Source organism: Ictalurus punctatus, chromosome 13 (genome assembly GCF_001660625.3).
Source record: "Ictalurus punctatus breed USDA103 chromosome 13, Coco_2.0, whole genome shotgun sequence".
In the NCBI taxonomy this organism is placed as follows: Eukaryota; Metazoa; Chordata; class Actinopteri; order Siluriformes; family Ictaluridae; genus Ictalurus; species Ictalurus punctatus.
Window position 1 is genome coordinate 8928320 of NC_030428.2, and position 20048 is coordinate 8948367.

The following is a 20048-nucleotide window of genomic DNA, read 5'->3' on the forward strand; positions in this document are numbered from 1 at the left end:
TGATTAGATATTTACATATAAATGCACCCTCGTTACAGGGATGCGCAGAAAAACAAGATGCTGCCATCAGTGAAGGACAACAGCGGCAGCCACGGCTCACCCATTAGTGGCAAGCTGGAAGGCATCTTCTTCAGCTGTAACACCGAGTTCAATACAGGTGCTCCGCCACAGGACTCACCGTACGGCCGATACCGCTTCCAGGTGCCAGCCAAGGCTCTCTTCAACCACGACACCAACCTGTACTTTGCTGATTTCTACTGCATGTACACGGCATACCACTATGTGATCGTAGTGCTGGCACCACGTGGCTCGCCAGGCGATGAATTCTGCAAGCAAAGGCTCCCCTTGCTGGATATCGCCAACAACCGGTTTCTGACGTGTTCTGAGGATGAAGAGGGGCACCTTTCTTTCCACCATGCGCAGGACATCATCCTTGAGGTGATTTATACAGACCCGGTGGACTTGAGCCTGGGCACGGTGGCTGAGATCAGTGGGCACCAGCTCATGAGCTTGTCTACTATCAACGCCAAGAAGGACCCCAGCTGCAAGACCTGTAACATCAGCGTTGGCCGCTAAATCCATGTTCAAGCGCCCCTTGTTGTTCTGTTCTGTTCTCCTGTTTTCTTTCCTTGAGGTCTTTTCTTTAACTCTCCTTTAATAACCCTTTAGGAGTCTCAAGGCTCCTCAGCAGCATGTGTCTCTCAGCCTTTAAGCAAACACTCATCTCTTATTGAGTTCGACTATACTGTAGCCCTATTTTTCTATCTATGTCCGGAGGCGTCATTCGGACTACCCTTGTGTCTGTCAAAAAAGTGACATTTTCTCCTTTAATCCTTATTGGCTGTGAAACTTTAAACCGTGTTTTAGAGTTACAATGTCATATTTTGCCAAAGGTGACAACATAAAGTAGCATACTGGTCAAGCTGATAATGTAGCTGGATATACTGTATAACATGGCTTTATATATATAAGTGTGTATTAATATTACACAGTGTTCAGATCATTCTAACGAGCACAGTAGACATCACTGCAGCATGATTCTGAAATTGAAAAAACGATGACATCAGCACTTCTTTGACAGCTGCTCTGCAGTGTTTCATGTTATTTATTCAAATCGAAAAACCTATTATACCGTGTTTGACACATAATAAACATGCCAAGTAGTAGAAATAGAAAAATATTTATTTTTCAACCAGTGTTTAGAAAACGGGACGGAACCAGAAGTGCACAATACCGAGGACTTTGTGACCAGAAATGGAGGCACACTCTAGCGCAGAAAGAGTTTCTCGAAATCAAATTTGCACAAATCTACTGCAAAAACCAATGCAAAATTAACATGCACTAAAAGCGTTCATTCAAACAGCAAAATATAGTCATCGTGTCTGTGTACGTCAATTTCAGTCTGGAACACAGCAAACACAGCATGACACCAAACAAACCACAATTGATTGTAGAAGATCTCAACAATTCGAAGTCGGCTGGCATGCAAGACACAAAACATGATTGGAATAAGTCGTTGCGGTTAAAACGGCAAAACAAGGTTGGTAACATCTGTATTGATTGTTGAACAGAAATTCAAGGCTTTTTTCTTTTCTTTTTCTTTTCCTTTTGAGTGTGTTACACTTTCAGACTTTCATTAAAAAGGACCATTGTGCTTCATGGTAGAGCATAGATCAGTTTCTTATATATCTTTAAAAAAAATAAAATAAATCTTTGTCATTGTCATTCTGCCAGTCCTTCAGGAGGCTTCTTAATGTGTCACAGTCATTCAGTTCATTTCATTTTTGTGAAAAAACTAAGTGTAATAGAGGGACACATTCACAATAGGTCACGATAGTTCACACTGTATATCAGTTGCCACTAACACAAGCATTTGTGTGCTTCAGCAGCTGGTGAGTTTGCATATGATTATAAATCTAAGTGCTCTGGGTTTTAGCATAAAAATTCGGCGTTCGCTCATGACAAAGTCCCCGTCTTGAACCCTGAGCATCATGGTCCGATCGTCTGAGAGCACACTGTCATTTTGTTTCAGATTACATCAGAATGACAAAAAACTCAGAACAAGAAACCAAGAAAATTGCATATTGATTCAGGCTTTGGTTAACAAACAAACAAACAAAAAACATCTGTTCAAAAAACAATATAAAGTGCCATATTTCATAATTTTTTGTAATTTCATTTCCTCTTTAAGACACACATGATTTGTCAGTCTCCGCTGAGTTTGGAATGAAGAATAAGCACAAAACAGAGGCCTGTATTTACATGTTACTGTACGTCATGCAGTAGCCATGTAAGGCTTTTTTTTTTCTTCTTCTTCTTAGTGATAGATCAAACCCTGTGTCTGGGACGTCCGGGCAGCTCAACGTAGAATCAGAGTTAAAGTGCATTGTAGTGTTATTATGGCACAAGCATGTAATATGTAAGTAAAAACATGGTTTGGTCCAAATGTCTAGATCTGTACTGAAAGGCAAACCAGGAAATATATATATATATATATATATATATATATATATATATATATATATATATATATATATATATATATATACACACACACACACATTGCCCTCCACTAATATTGGCACCCTTGGTAGATATGAGCAAAAAAGGCTTTGAGAAATTGTCTTTATTGTTTAATATTTTGACATTTTTTAAAAACCTTCATAAAAAGTACTCTGCTCTCATGGATATCAAACAATTGCAAACACAACACAGGTTTATCCAAAAAAATAAATCTTTGTTAAATATACGTGTGCAACAATTATTGGCACCCTTTTAGGCAATACATTTTACTACCTCCCTTTTCTTGAATCCCTTCCAAACAACTTGAGGTGATGTAGGTAACTTCATGTTGTAGTTTTGGAGACTTTCTGACCCCAAGACGGACGCAACTAGCTGTGATCCTTGGAGATTTTTTGGCCACTCGAACCGTCCTCTTCACAGTGCGTTGAGACGATATAGACACGCATTCAATTCCAGGTCGATTCATAACATTTCCAGTTGACTGGAACTTCTTAATTATTGCCCTGATGGTGGAAATGGGCATTTTCAATGTTTGTGCTATTTTCTTATAGACACTTCACATTTTGTGAAGCTCAACAACCTTTTGCCGCACATCACAGCTATATTCCTCTCTCTTACCCCTTGTTATGAATGACTAAGGGAATTTGGCCTATGTGTTACCTAATATTTGTACCCCTGTGAAACAGGAAGTCATGGTTGAACAATTTCCTGTTCCTAGTCACCCAGGTGTACTATAAAATATATTTGTTTTAAATATACTTCAAATATATGTTTCTCATATGAATTCATGGGTTACCAATAATTGCTGCACACCTATATTTAAGAAAGTTTTGTTCTTTGAACAAAGGATCAAAAGATTCAACAATGAAGACCATTTTTCACAGTCTTCTTTGCTCATATTTACCAAGGGTGCCAATATTAGTGGCGGGCACTATACATACACATATACATACATTTATATACACATGTATGTATGTACGAATAGTCTATGTGGTTTCCTGTTTGTTAAGCAGAACCTCCAGCAAGCGTAGTTTGGCTTTCAGGCTTTTGTACTCTTGGTATTCTTCTGTCATTGGAATCCGGTCATCCTTCTGTGCAGTCCTTGTGTGATTTGAGAGCAGAAAAAGACAAAAAAGGAGAGGAGGAAACATTACTAGAGACCTTGTGTTGCCTTATTGGAATAGTTTTGTGTCAGTGGATATCAGCTAAAAGAAAATGGATTTTATTTGAAATTTTATTTGACATTTGAAACACTGTGTGTGTGTGTGTGTGTGTGTGTGTGTGTGTGTGTGTGTGTGTGTGTGTGTGTGTGTGTGTACAGAATCATTTGTGTTTTTGATGCATTGAGTTTTCCCGTCTCTGCCAGTTTATTTTTCTCAATTGTATTGATGTGCATTACACTAACTAAACTGAAATGCCTCGTGGATGTGTGTATCTTTTTCTTTCTCCTGCTGTTCATGTGTTGCGAGCGCCAAATGTAACATACGTATTCATTAAAACATGTTAACGCCACTGCAGTGTGTCCCTCGAGTGTTACCTGCCCATCTGTCTGAAGAACTGCTCCTCGAACTCCCTGATGGCTTTCCGTCTCCTCTTCTTCTCTGCACGGGTCTCGCGCAGAAACCGCAGCAGCTCAGATCTGCAAATCATTAAGCATTTCATTTACACCACGGTGTTCAGCAAACCTTAATCCTTTATTAATCGTTCTCAGATTATAAACTGCACTCATTCGTGAGCTTTAAAATGTTTGAGTTCATAGTATAGGTTAAACTGTTATAGATTAAATCTTGAAAAAAAAAATTGAGAATCACTTGCACTCTTAGAGAGATTACTCGGATGATTGTACAGTAAGGCTACAGTCTAGGGTCTTAAGATCATTGTAAAGCTGAGAATCAGCTGATAGAGATTCCCATTATAGTTCAAGTTCAAGTTCAATGATTATAGAGATAATCATTAGTTTATATTTGTAAGATTTTGTTCGATTTTTAAGTCACATTATCAAATATATTATGTAAATATCAGCGTTCCTGGTGTGACATGGTTCAGCTATTATGTTAGCTAATATTTGCAGACTGCTAAGCGCTACTAGCTTGTTAGCTTATTAAAATGAATGAATATTTATTAGCAGGTTTATATAGTTAGTTTGTGAAACATTTTTTCCCCATAAATACTATATGTGCACACTGCTGCTATAAAACAGGGTGTCCTGAAACCATATTAATAAGCAGGTCCTCCATGATGAGTCGTCTAGTAAGATGTGGCACCAACCCCCAGCCCAAAAGTTTTTCTTGGGCATGAGAGAAATCAGAGAAGGTGGATGCTACCAGGAAGCGAATCTCTTTCACATTTCCTTCAAATGAATGTGCTCTTTTTGTGGCTTACAGGTATGAAACATTTTAACTAGAGATGCACCGATACTAAATTTCTCGGCCGATACCGATAACCCATTATTCAGAGTGATATCGCTGGTACTGATAACCCATACCGATAGTTCTGCCTTTTATACATTCTTTTATATGAATAATAATTAATTCCACAATTCTGAAAGAAATGTAAATAAAAACTTTATTCTCTCCATTTCAACAAGTTGTTTCACAGTGACTGGTCTCATAAACACAAAACACATCACTCTAATTAACATTAACACATGAACTCAATTCTGAAGATTAAAGTTAGATTATTAACTTATTGAATGTTATTAATTCATATTAGCATTGACTGAAGTGTAAAAAAAAAAAACTCCTGTTAGTCTCACATTCACTCACCACAAACAAAAGCATTTCTACTCCATCACTGACATCAAACTGGTCAAATATAATATCAACTTTTATATATTAACATTAACTGCATATGAAATATACTACTCTACAAATATATTTTTCTGTGCAATATATACTTTTTGCCAACTCATCTTCATTGTAATCTTTCAACGGTGTACTGGTGCTTTAATTCAGCTCGAGCAGTGCAGGGAAAAAATAAATAAATAAAAATTAGACTCGTGTGGACTGCTCTAGCGTCCACAAATTTTAGCAGTGCAGAGATTACAGAGATTACAAACTGCAGTTTTGTCATCATTCCACACAAGAGACATCTTCTTTACACACAGCACGAAATCGGTGTGTTTTCCCGCCCCCTTTTGATTGCCAGGATATAATCGACCCTGATCAACCGATGGCCGATAGCGGAAAAATTGCCTTTATCATCGGTGCATCTCAAATTTTAACGGATTTAAACATAATCTTCTCAACATATTGAGACTGTCATAAGATGATAATCACTTTGACCATTGTAAAGACATTAGCTCTGTGAAGTTCCTGAGATTGCTATTTTCATAGTCTTAGTCATGTACAGAGCTTGGTTAACACTTTCCTTAAGAGCAGTATTGATAGAGCTACATGACAACTAACATAAAACTACATAAGCATTTATAAAGGCTTATAACAGACAACAGTCAAAAGGAACGCTTTTTTCAATTTGGATGTCTACAATGGCTTAAACGTACCTTCACCCATACAGCGATTCGCAGCGACAAAGCCACCGGAGATCGTTCATTTTCATTGAGTGCTGGCAACTTCGAGCGACAGCGACCTTTGGTGACTAGATGTGGGCGTGTCCAGTGACACGGTAAAATTGAGAAAAGTTTCACTTCATGCAAATTTGGAGCGAATTGGTGCAGCGACTACTAATGGGAGTGAAGACAGTAGAGCGCGTGATCTGTGATCCGACATGTTGCCTGAGTGTCCGAATTGTTTTGTGGACCCAAACAGGCCGGCGCTTGGGCTTTCTCTGCAGATAAATGGCCAAAGTGTCAAACATTGCTTCTCCTTCATCTCGTAGGATATGATGCATAAATACACTGGTGAATTTTATACACGCACACTTTCCGTCCAGAATGTTTCATTTTAGCGGCAAGACAAACTGGTTTGTTCTCAGTGCTAAGTGGAATGCTAGTTGTGCCGCCCTCTGATCAATGTCACTATGGCAACCAGTAGTAGGAACGTCTACTGGCTTACCTGATAATACACAGACTGGCGACTTGCAACAATAAAATCACTGCATGTGTGAATGTGGCTTAACTCCTGAGTCAAGTGAGTGATTTTTCTTGAAGGTTTTGGTGTTATGAGACGTAAGTGTTAAGTGAGATTTATTTTTTATGACCACTTATACCAATGCCATGACACTATAATGACAGTGTTACTGTACGTGTGTTTTTTCTGACCCTAAATTATATGGAGGTTGATTTTATTTTGACGTCACATTATTACCCTTATGTGACAGAATTGCACTGAGCTATAAATTCGTTGTCATAATGTTCTAATCTAAGCCTGGAAAAAAGCATAACACCACCATATGTCAACAAAAATATATGTCATTTGACTCAAAAATGTAAAAATTGACTAAAGCTGTCTTAATGACAGCTTTAAATCTTTAGAAATATTCACGTCAGTTGGCAGGAAGAGCTTACGTCCTATAGTCTTATGAACACTGGCATAACTGAAGTGTTCCTACCACCATGTTAATGAAACTGAAGTGTGTCCCACCTTGAAGCAGCGTGGAGGTTGGACATGTTGAGCACAGGCTGTCGAACCGCTTTCACCTCATCCAGAGGAGAGACAAATGCTGTGTCGCTGTCCCCTTCTTCATCTTCCTCCATTGATTCTGGGGTTGCTTGCCGCGGGGGCTGACTTTGCTGCACGTACTCTTCATCAGACCCTTCCTCTTCCTCCTTAAGCCCAAGAATGAAAAGCAGTGAGTCTGCTGATTTCAACTGTGCTATGTAGTGTAGTTACATGTGAGGAACTTAAAGAAGAGTGCAAATCGATGTAACATCTGAGAGGATTTTCATTAAAATGGGTGCTGCTTCAATTATGGTATAACATATTGTATTTTGGTTTAGCATTCAATTATCCATCCATTTTCCATACCGTTTATCCTACACAGGGTCTCGGGGAGCCTGGAGCTTATCCCAGAGAACTCGGGGCACAAGGCGGAGGACACCCTGGACAAGGTGCCAACTCATTGCAGGACACAATCACACACATACACACATTCACACACTATGGACAATTTGGAAATGTCAATCAGCCTACAATACATGTCTTTTGACTGGAGGAGGAAACCGGAGTACCCGGAGGAAACCCCTGAAGCACAGGGAGAACGTACACATTCAATCATGAACAATGAAATTTCAGAAGCTGATGCTGGAACAGGCTTAAAGAAATACCGAAACAGAATCAACTCTGACTTACTTGTTAAGAACACGTCACCTTAATCATTAAAAGATGATTTATTTATTTATTTATTTATGAATGAAAATGGTAATCTTTAAAGAAAATAGGACTAACAAACATAATTAATTTCCTTCATCTCCTGGTCTTTAGTTTGATGTCATTTCAAATCCTGAAATTTCATTCCATTTCAGAAACCAGTGCAATATATATTTTGGTATTATGTGCACTCTTCTGAGAGCATAGTGAAGCTGCACGTACGATGGTGGTTATGGTGGGAGTGGCACACAGCAGGTGCTTGACCATCTGGTATCTGTCATAGAGTGGCTTCACAAGGTTCCTTTCCTGCTTGGTGTCCTGAAAAAAACAACAACAAGAGATTAGCACAAAGCTTAGCAAAATGTGCCTTTAGCTTTCTCTGACCATGCTAATAATGAATCGGTCATGTCGGTGGTGGAAAGGGTCTTACAGGGCGTCCGTGTAGACTTTCGAAATACAGCAGGCATTTCTGCAGTGTGAGTTTTTCCAGTGCCATCTGCCTCTGGGTCATCTCCTGAGAACACGAGTAGGTACGATTAAGCATGGGTCAGAAAGAGCCGTTTCAAATTTTTTATTAAAGTTATTTTTTCCAATTCACTATATGAAATGTGTTAACCTGTGTTTGCAGACACATTATTATTGTAAATAAATCCCCAACGTCTTCATTCTTATGAACATTGTGGACATGAATATGAAGACGATAAGATCTAAATAATATTATTTAAAAACAATTTCAAGTTATGGTTCTATAATGTGACATCAGTGTGACCACCAGAATATTTATTTCTAAACAGTGAATGTAACATAAAGGTTAATCATCTTCTGCTCTTCTGCCCTGAGATCTCGCCTACTGTGTAAATAGAATGTAGCCACAGATGGCCTTACCTTCATGTTGTCTGGGAGGCCAAGGGCCTGGCGTTTCTCCCTCAGTCGCTTTAGCAGCATGTCCACCGTCTCCTCCAGAGAGGGCTTGTGCTGCTGCTGCTGTTGCTCCGGCGCCTCATGCTGGCCGTTTGAGTATCTACAGGTGCCTGTGGGCTGGTCGTTCTCTTGGCCTCGTGATTCCTCCACTGACTGCCTCAGCTTCAGATCTGAAGAACAGATGAAAACAGAAAAAGAAGCGATAAAAAAACAGTCAAGAGCCTCTTATTTCAGACAGATTACATTTATTACAGTCAGCTAGGTGTATTTAAAAAGGTCCGGGTACGGCAATGCGTATATAATCACTTCAACTTGGGTTTGATTATTAATGCTTATGTTCTGATCACTATATAGTAACCCTAAGTAGAGCATAAATATTATTGGACACAACAAAGGCTCTATGTGACTATTCTATAAGAATTTGACACTGTAATTCTTAAGACTTACTTACAGCTGTAAAACTTACAGTTCAACTTACAGTTGTGTGCAAAAGTTTGGGCACCCCTGGCCAAGTTACATATTTTATTGTTTTTTAAAGTGAACACAACTGCTATAGCAAACTACTAAAAAATAATTAATATATAAAATGTTAATGCAAGGTTATTTTATATTTGATGAACTGTGGTGGGGGGGAGGTGGGATAATTGTGGCATGTCCAAAAATTTGGACACCCTACTAAGTTAGCACTTAATAACATCCTCTTTGGCAGATATCACGGCATGCGGCATACGGAGTCTTTCTATGCATGTTTACTGAATTTTCACCCACTTTTCCTTGCAGAACATTCAGGGATCATCTACAGCGGTCTGTCATGCACATCATGTTTAAGAGCTACACATTTTTTATGATGTTCAAGACAGGGTACTGTGAGGATATGTATTTTTCATAGTTAGAAATGTATAATTCCGAGGTCAGGCTTTTCTATTATAGATGTACTAAAGATGTTTGTTTGTTTGTTTGTTTGTTCATTTATTTGTTCATTCATTTGTCATTTTGTAGCTCATAGTTTTACTCTTGAGTTAAAATGACCTGAACATCATCTTTGTAACATAAATCTGTAAATCATAAAGTATAACTAAATAATTTTTAATATAGGTTGTGTTGGCCCGAGCTTTAACTGTCAAATGGTAGAAAATATTCTTTTAAGACGATTGCTATGATAAAATAAAGATTACCCACCTTTGAGCTGCTTGCGAGACTTGGCCAATTCACTCATGAGCTGGAATATCTCTGGATTAGCAGTCTTGTCATTATGGGAGGGCTAGAGTTAAAAAAGAAAAAGAAAAAGAAAGAAACAATCAGGTACACCCTTACATACACCATTACATTACATTCCTTATTTAAGGCTGGCCTATTAATTACTAATAGAGTAATATGAGCAAAGAGTGTGGACTTGTGAGGTCTCTGTCTCAAAACGCAACTTTGTATTTCACTAAGGTGCAGTAACTCTGTTTACCACAAGAGGGGATCAGTACGAGATAATTGTGTGAATGGCTGACCAATATACTGGTATACTGGGTTTCATGACCTTTCCAACACTTTTTTATTATATGTGTGAATCCTAAGCGTCACCGTATTATCTATTACAATTATGGTACTTCAAACCTTATCACACTTTCCTTATCTTTCAGTGCTGTCAAAGTCTGGCTAAGCAATTTGCACTCAGTATCTGAACAAAAAGTTCAGATGTTACCTTGTCATCTGCTTTAACCTGTGTATCGTTTTAGAAAGTTATTTACACATTTGTTAAATCCCAGGTCACTGCTTTAGTCATGTTAAAAATGTATCAGTTTCTAACAATATGGAAATTTTAATTATATAGGGTAGAGCTGGATCACATAACATTTTTTGGTTTGAGTTAAAGTATTGGACACATGAGGGACGGGATAAGATTCCTCAGGAACGCTGCCAGAAGCTATACATCTCGTTTGCAGCAGGTCATAACAGCAAAATGGTGCTCTACTAAGTACTCAAGATGATTGCCACGAAGGGGTTGAATAACTTTGAAAATGGAGAAGTCATTATAAGTTGCATTTTCAGTTGAATTTGGGGAAACCACTTGAAGCATTCATTGTGTTGAACTGTTTCAATTGCTTTTGTTTGATTTGTTCAATGCAAACAGCTGAAAGTCTGTAAAAGTGACAATGGGGGTTGAATAATTTTGAGTACAACTTTATCTATTTATTAAAATCATTCAATATTTACGTATCTGTGAGTGGAAAAGCATGTGAACCTTTGCTTTTAGTGTCTTGTGCAGCAATAACCGTACCTAAACGTTGGCGGTAACTGTTGATCAGTCCTGCACGTCGGCTTAGAGGAATTTTAACCCGTTCCTCAGTACAGAATAGCTTCTGGGATGTTGGTGGGTTTCCTCACATGAACTGCTTGCTTCAGGTCCATCCACAACATTTCTATTGGATTAAGGTCAGGACTTTGACTTGGCCATTCCAAAACATTAACTTTATTCTTCTTTAACCGTTTAGGGTCATTGTCTTGCTGCATGACCCGCTTTCTCTTGAGATTCAGTTCATGGACAGATGTCCTGACATTTTCATTTCACTGGTATGATTCAGAATTCATGGATCCATCAATATTGGCAAGCAGTCCTGGCCCACCGTGTTTCACAGATGGGATAAGGTTCTTATGCTGGAATGCAGTGTTTAACTTTCTCCAAATATAACTCTTCTCAGTTAAACCAAAAATTTCTATTTTGGACTCCTCTATCCACAAAACATTTTTCTACTAGCCTTGTCCACATGATCTTTAACAAACGTGCAGACAGGAAGCAATGTTCTATTTATAGAGTGGTGGCTTTCTCCTTGGAACCTTGACATGCACACCATTGTTGTTTAGTGTTGCCCTGGAGGTGGATTCATGAACATTAACATTAGACAATGTGAGAGAGGCCTTTAGTTGTTTAAAAGATTCCCTGGGTTCCTTTGTGACCTCGCAGACTATTAGACGTCTTGCTCTTGGAGTGATGTTTGTTTTTCTCCACTCCTGGGGAGGGTAACAATGCTCTTGAATTTCCTCCATTTGTACACAGTCTGTCAGACTGTGGATTAGTGGAATCCAAACTCTTTGTCACCTTTTCCAGCCTGATCACATACTTTTGCCACTCAAAGATAAGCAATATTGGATCATTTTCCTCAATAAATAAGTGACCAAGAATAATATTTTTGTCGTATTTGTTTAATTAGGTTCTCTTTGTCTACTTTGAGGAAATCTGATGAAGTTTTGGGTCATATTTATGCAGAAATATAGAAAATTCTATATTTCACAAACTTTCAAGAACCACTGTATATACATATATTTCTCCCTCCATATTGACTTACTTGGCACAAACTGTTTGTTGTTGTTGTTGTTGTTGTTGTTGTTACAAATAGCTCTAGAAAAAGTGTACAAATCTGACTTTTTTCCAAACAGACATGGAGAAGTGATGCCCTATATGCACATAAATGGGTCACATTCATTCATCCATCCATTTTCTGTACCGCTTTTCCTACACAGGGTCGGGGTGGAGCCTGGAGTCTATTCTAGGGAACTCAGAGGACACCCTAGCCAGGGTGCCAATCTATCGCAGGGCACAATTGCACACAAATTCACACACTACGGACGATTTAGAGATGCCAATCAGCCTGCATTGCATGTCTTTGGACTGGGGGAAGAAACTGGAGTACCCAGAGGAAGCCCCCGAAGCACGAGGATAACATGCACACAGGGCGGAGGTGGGAATTGAACCTTCAAATTTTGCGGTACAAGGCAAACGTACTAACCAGTAACTGTGCCCCCTGGGTCACAGTCGTATGCATGAATTTAAAGAAAACAAACGTGTTACAATCGTATCAACTCTCTCTCATGGAATCTGTTTCCATGCTAGTTAGTGACCTGTTCTCTTGCATATTAAGGCCCTTAAGTGCCAGATTTCCAGTATAATTAACACAATAATGTGTCATTAGATAGGATCTGAGCAGGCTGGGTAGACGAACTAGGTATAGAAATATCTGAAGTGCTTAAAAGACAGTGACTTCCTGTGCTCATCTTAGCCTAATACAGTTTAAGGTTCTTCATCGAACTTACTACAGTAAAGCAATACTGTGTAAGATATATTCTAACTTAGAGGAACTATGTAACCGATGCCACTTTTCAAAAGAAGAATTCACCCACATGGTCGGTCCTGTTTTAAGCTAAAATGGCTTCTGCTCATCTATATTCAAAATCTTGAATGAAGCATTTGAATTAGATGTACAACCAAGTGCTGAAATAGGCATGTATATACGGAGTATTGGCAGATAATACAACAATAACAAGAATACTGCTTGAATGGAAATAACCTAAAACCACCAAAAACATCAGCATTTGATATTAATGTAATTTGGAGACTGTTTGTAATTACACTCTAGAGTCTAGACGGTTGCTTCAATCTGGCAACCTCGTACCTTGTAGTTCATCTCTTGTTCGAAGCGTTCTTCAAACTTGCGTATCCTTCTCTTCAGCGTCTGGATGTGTTTAGTGAGTAATGGAATAGATTGTGTGTCTTTATCATCATCAGACGTCTCCGGTCTGACCATCCAACGAGGCCTGAGAGAGAGAATGAGACAGTCGTGGTTTAATTCTTCATCTGTTGAGGCATAAACAGGTGGTGGTGTTCTACATTGTATAATATAGAAGCAAACACTGTGTGATTGTGTGTGTGTGTGTGTGTGTGTGTGTGTGTGTGTGAGAGAGAAATCATACAGGATGAGATGCTGTGTGCGGGGAGGTGATGGTGCACGCTCAGGGTCTGTACGTGTGTGTGTGTGTGTGAGAAATCGTACAGGATGAGATGCTGTGTGCAGGGAGGTGATGGTGCACTCTCAGGGTCTGTATGTGTGTGTGTGTGTGTGTGTGTGTGTGTGTGTGTGTGTGTGTGAGAGAAATCGTACAGGATGAGATGCTGTGTGCAGGGAGGTGATGGTGCACTCTCAGGGTCGGTGTTGAAGCGCTGGCTGAGGCTGAGGCTGGCGCAGCGTGGTGAGAGTAAAGGGCTGTTCCCATCTGTAATGTAAGAGATGAGCCGACTGGGACCAGGGTTCTGCTGGAGTTCACTGCTGTAGTCACTTTCAGACTGCCTACGATCTACACACACACACACACACACACACACACACACAGAGCAACTGTTTCTGAAACTTTATATGAGGTGCCATTTAGGCCTTTACATTAATGTGTAAGGTGTCACGAATCCCCTGCACCATCTGCATATCCTATGCTTTTATTGTGACATTATTTCTTTTTGGCTTCCTGGTCCTGTCTCCGCCCCTTGTTATGTCATAGGCACGTCATCCTGATTGTATCCACCTGTTACCGGTTTAGTTCCTGATTAGTTTGTCTGTACATATCCTCATCATTGTTTTTCTTTGTGAAGTTTTACCCCATGTTAATGTGCATCTCTGAGCCTTCTTCCCCTGTGTTACTTAAGGTTTTTTATTTGTTTCCTAGTTCTTTAGATCTAGTTGGGATTTCCTAGTTTTTTCCCTTGTTTTTCTGTTTGTGTTTGTTCTCTTTTTGATGCTTCCTTCTATATTTCCTAGGAAAATAATCAACAATGGGGTGGTTGGTTATTTTTCAATAACAGCCCATCCTGACGTGTTTTATTCCTCTTATACCACAGCAATGATACATATTACTGACATTATAACAACTATACAGTAGAGTTTCCCAACTTTCTTGTAACCTCCATTCTTAGTCTTAGCGCTGACACTTGAGACTCCTTCCATAAATGTTAAACCTCTCCTCACAGAAAGCTTAACCATATCAGCAATTATGTTTTTTTCCCTTTGTTATATAACGGCATGTTTTTAATCCATTTATTATTAGACTTTATTTATGTCGACCTCGTATTATTTTGTCTGCGTGAACATTAAAGATGCTCACAGTACCTACCTACCGCTAGTCCAGTAATGTCTAAAATTCACACCACCCATAGCATAGTGACCGCCTACATTCCCATACACAACACTGTACAGCCTGTGTGGGCTCGCATCACATCTCACTGAGCTAAAATGCTGGTTAAAATCAACGCCTATCTGCTGAGTTTAATGCATGTCAGACCCATGTCTAAAATAAGATTCAGAAATGCGTCAGGTGTTGGCCTTTAGTGCGATAAAATCTCCGACGCCAAATCTCAAAATGTATCACAGAGTGTAGAGAACTATGAATATGCTGAAAACAGAAAAGTTGAGGAAGAAAGAAAGACTATGAACTTGTACTATATGTTCATGGCCTGTGTGAGTTCTTCTCAGATTATTATTAATTATAGATATATAATTAGTATTGAAAATTATCTGTTTTCAATTTGGAAAACTGATACGCAAAAAAAACTTTCATCAGTTTAATAAATGATACATGTAATAGTTTCTGTTAGCCCTTCTTTTTCCTAGATTTGTCCTAAGGGTGTGTCTCATCAGCTCCCTAGCTCCCTACATCGTGAATCAGTATATCGTGTACACAAGTTCGGGCACTGGTAAAGACCTTGGATCACTATACATCAGGACACTGATGACTCAATTTCTGGCCACGTATGACCACGTACTCACATTGTAAAACGTCACCACTGGCATTTATCAACAACATTCAGGACCGATATCTTTCTGACATTATATGACATAAATTTGTTAGCGTAATCACACACTGTTCTGTCATGGTACTTCAAGCAGGATCGTTGGCTAGCTAGTGTATTTTTTTAAAAACATTTAACATTTAAAAGTCGTTAAGACTCAAACAAATCGTACATAGAATGTCAAATAAAGTTAAAAATCGCTAAAGTAAGAACTATTTGAGAGCAACAACAACGATAACAAGCTACTTACATTTGTAGTTTGTCCGCTTTTTTTTTTTTTCGAACTGAGAGGCTTCAGAAAATATGATGTCATTTCCTGTAAGGGAACATAGTGAGCATCGATGCTCTCTGGTTTTGGGGAATTTTTTAGTGCGCTGGATGGATTTTGCGATTGAGACAGCCTTTAAAATGGCCGACTCCATGATCAGTGCCCTGACTACTGAACTATGGAGCTGATTGCTCAGCCTTACATTATGGCCCATCAAGGGCTCACAAAAGTACTGATGTGGCCCAGGCAGAATTTGAGTTTGACACCCCTGATGTTGAACAGCAGCCAGTCTATTGTCCATGAGTACAAGTCCATAAGAATGAGCTGTTACTATAAAAATGAAACTTATCAAAACAAATGCATTATGTTAAACCTGTGATTTGTGGTGGAGCCAGCACTACTGTTATAGAAAAGTAGTCACTATCTTCGGACCAATTTGAATTTTGTATGTTTAATCTCAAATAAGCTCCCTAATGCGCATGGTGCCTTAGTAGTTAGTACGTTTGCCTTGCACCTCCAGGGTTGGGGGTTCAAATCCTGCCTCTGTGTGTGCAGAGTTTGGTTGCTCTCCAGACTCTGGTTTCCTCCCCAGTTCAAAGACATGTGTTGTAGATTGATTGGCATTTGTCTGTAGTGTGTGAATGTGTGTGCAATTGTGCCCTGTAATGGATTGGCAACAGGCAACCTGTCCAAGGTGTCCCCCGCCTTGTTCCCCAAGTTCCCAGGGATAGGCTCCAGGCTCCTTGGTGACCCTGTGCAGGATAAGCAGTACGGAAAATGGATGGAAGCACCCTAACTTTGTTGTCTCACCTGCCCATGGCAGGTTTGTTAGTTGTATTAACTGTAAAATAGACTTGCATTTCTCTTTCCCTCCAACATGCAAATGTTTGAATCTATAGAAAGAATGAATGTGACTCTTTTCAAATAAATATCTGAGGTAAAAGTATTGCATATGGGAGGTAGCCTGGTGAATGTGAGAGTAATTTGTATGAATCCATCCATCTATCCATCTTCTATACTGCTTTATCCTTTTCAGGGTCACGGGGAACCTGGAGCCTATCCCAGGGAGCATCGGGCACAAGGCGGAGTACACCCTGGACAGGGTGCCAATCCATCGCAGGGCACAATCACATAATTTGTATGAATATGTTATGTAAACTTTGTATAATGGCCTAAAACAGCACCTCATATCATTAGATCTCAAGGCAACTCAACAAGTCTTTGCAAGCGTCACAGTCACTATTCACAAATCCAGACCTCGGTGCATGTGTGAAAAGCTGGCGAGTTTCATCACACCTCCGAAAATACATCATCACCTCACGTTATACTCTGGAACTGCCTTTGTGATGTGGATTGATTCTAGCTAAACACCAGACACATATTTCCTTCAAATACAAAAGCAGAGATTAACCCCAATCATTTAGTCCAGTCACTGAAGTTAAATCTAGAAAGTTCCACACTTCGATATGTGACGACACCGCAACGAAAATGAAAAATAAAAACGCATTTGTCATTCTCAAGACAAGAAGCAATGCAAGGTTTAAAATACAGGGAAAATATGATCATGTTTATCCTGGTATTTTCTGCATCAGCAACAAATGCACAGTTGTAATTACCCAGTGTTGCCAGATTGACAGATTACCTCCCATATCAGGTTATTTTTATCTACACTGGGCCAGAAAAAATGGCCTTTAGTGGGTGGATATGATTTGGATTCATTTCAGGCTGGTTTATAGAGATTTCGGAAAGGCTTTTTTACTGTGACATGTCTTGGGTAAAAAGTCACTTTTAATCCTGTATGCACTTTCTTCTCTTACTGCTGGTGCTTTTGAAAAGAGACTGTTGTTTTCTCAGCAGGTTACAGGTTCGTAAGAGGTGTTTACAAACGTGAGCACTGAAACCTTACTCACTTTATGCTTTCAATCACATTAATCATATGTGAACATTCAAAATGAAACCAGACTGTAAGCATAGATTTGAGTGTAAATCAAATTAGAGAAGAGGATGAATGTTAAACAGCAGGTAGAATTAATGTCCATGGATGCATCCATACATGCATATGTATTTACTAACACACATGCAGGAATAACAACCTTTGAGTCATCAGACCTTTCTCGGCTGATGGCAAAAATATAAGCAAAACCTCTGGGCGATCCCTGACCCTGTTTTATGATCTATAAATAGACGAGACAAGACAAGAGAGAATAAATAAATTTTAAAAACTAATCAACAACGGTTGCTTAAGAAAGATAGCAGGAAGTAAAGAGAGAGGCAAAGAAGGTGAAAATAATGACAGTAGAACGCTGAAATGTACTGAAGGTGTCAGCTTAAAGGGGTGTGTTAGTGAAAGAAAGAGAGAAAGCCATGCTGTGAGGAGGTGCGGCCACGCTGCATATCTCTCCAACTCGCCGCATTATTAATAGACACCTGCGTGAAATGGCACCACGAGCCAAAAACAAAAGCAGGTGGCCACCACATCCCCACAAATCCCATTCTCAATCGTTCATTCTCCTCCAGTCAATCTCTCAGAAATTAATCAATGGGAGATGAACCTGTCAGCGCAAAGCCGTGCATTTATCCATATCATGGCGTATCACACAGGATCCAGTGCCTCCAGGAAGCGTGACATATAGAAATATACTACGTCACATCTTCCACCTGCATCAGGATGCTAGCAGATGCACAGCTGCATGACTGAGATGGTGTGCCGGATCAGCATGGTGAAGGTGTATTACCTTGAGGGTTGTTCTCATCCCGCAGGCTGCCGCGTGAGGGGGGTGGTGTGTCGTCCCTGCCACCCATGCCGGTTGGGCTTTCATCGGGAGAAGAATCCGGCGGCGAGCTGGCATCCTCCTCCAAAGCCTGGAGCTTCAACAGAGAGCTCTGCAGGCAGAAGCAAAACATGCCAACGAGGTATAGGCAGAAAGGCTGGGATGGAGGAAGAGGAGCCGCCTGAGCAATCCGGCGGGTATCAGACGAAGAGATGGAGAGCTGGAATGCCTCTGCAGTCTCGCTCTCACATACACACACGGCACTCAGCCCTGCCTCTGCTGCTGCTCACATGCGTGTTCAAGAGGGAGGCAAGTGAATGTGCTCCGATCATATGAATGCTGCAGCGGCAGTTCCTACCTTTGCCTGGATTATTCATGCAGTGGTGGGAAAGAGTGAGAGAGAGAGAAAGAAGGGGTGTGTGTGGGGTGGTGGGGGGGTCTGCTAGCGTCAGCAAGCCCCAGGCCAGGCCGGATGAGACCGGCTGAAACGATAGGAGAACTGGCTGGAGTGAGGGAGTAGGAGTGAGGAGTGAGGAGTGGATGCGTGGGGTAAGAAGGCAAGGCGGGGGTTTCTCAGGCGTGGCATGGAGGTTTTTCCCGCATCTGAGGGACGGACAATGTTCTCACACGTGATATAATTTGTGATACAAGTGCATAGCTCCTCCCCTTATCCATTCATAAAAAAAGAGGAGGAGGAGGAGAAAATACAGCTTCCAACAGCAGGCCAAGGAGAGAGCAGTCCATACATGCAGAAACGCACGGACTAACGTCAAGAAATTATGTCTTTCTCTTTGATGTTGCTGCATCCTCCACTCGCTGTCTGACAGCCATATGAAGAGGAGACTGAGCTGTGCAAGCTTCACTGAGACCGAGGATGAGTCATCCAGCCCCTTCCCTCCTTATTCTCTTTATCTTCTCTCTCTCTCTCTCTCTCTCTCTCTCTCTCTCTCTCTCTCTCTCTCTCTCTCTCTCTCTCTCTCTCTCCTTTGGGAAAAAAACTGTGTGGTTGTGCGCACGGGTGACACACATCACGTCAGCATTTAGTGTCTTTGTGCATGGATGTGAAGTCAGCTGCAGCCCTGCCTGAAAATGAGCATAAATATATATATATATATATATATATATATATATATATATATATATATATATATATATATATATATATATATATATATATATATATATATATATTCAACAAACACACACGCAGTAATATCAATGATATTCTGAGCTTAACCGCATGGTTACAATGGGGGGTTCTGCACATATAATATTCTGCTTTTAAAATGATCTGCATGCTTGCAATTAATATTTCCTGTTGCCTTCCCTGGGAAGTACTTAAAGGACTGAAATCATAATGCAATTCATTTTCATTTGAACCACAATATAGTTCTAAAACATCAAAGATCCACTAGTATGTTTTATTTGAATTTGAATTTTATGTTTTCAGGAGAGAAAAAAAAAAAGCTACAGTCATGTGAAAAAATAAGTACACCCCATGGAAACTGTTGGCTTATTTATTTATTTATTTGGACAAGAACACATTTGATCATCTTTGAAACAGTGCCTGTTAATAAAGTTGATATACTTGAAAATTTTCAATCATTTATTCAACAGAAATGTTCTTTTGTGGAAGAAGTAAGTACACCCTTGGCCTTAGAAGCTAGTATTGCCCCCTTTAGCAGAAATAACTTCTT

General features: G+C 39.8%; 2 protein-coding genes across 4 annotated transcripts in view; one reads left to right on the forward strand and one right to left on the reverse strand.

Annotated features, from left to right (window-relative positions):
• phyhiplb (phytanoyl-CoA 2-hydroxylase interacting protein-like b) overlaps positions 1-1725 on the forward strand; it is a 29906-nt gene extending 28181 nt beyond the window's left edge. For all 3 annotated transcript variants that reach the window (XM_017482615.3, XM_017482616.3, XM_017482617.3), the window contains exon 5: positions 39-1725. In XM_017482615.3, the coding sequence (XP_017338104.1) occupies positions 39-576 (538 nt within the window). In that variant the 3' untranslated portion in view covers positions 577-1725. The remainder of the gene's footprint in view (positions 1-38) is intronic.
• fam13c (family with sequence similarity 13 member C) lies at positions 1162-18872 on the reverse strand. Its single transcript, XM_017482614.3, has 10 exons — positions 18316-18872; positions 13637-13829; positions 13151-13292; positions 9891-9972; positions 8676-8881; positions 8221-8304; positions 8013-8108; positions 7065-7249; positions 4061-4162; positions 1162-3624 (listed from the first exon to the last, which is right to left on the reverse strand). Exons 1-10 carry the CDS (start codon positions 18482-18484, stop codon positions 3510-3512), a joined length of 1374 nt encoding a protein of 457 aa, XP_017338103.2. The 5' UTR covers positions 18485-18872; the 3' UTR covers positions 1162-3509.
• Between the last annotated feature and the right edge of the window lie 1176 nt (positions 18873-20048).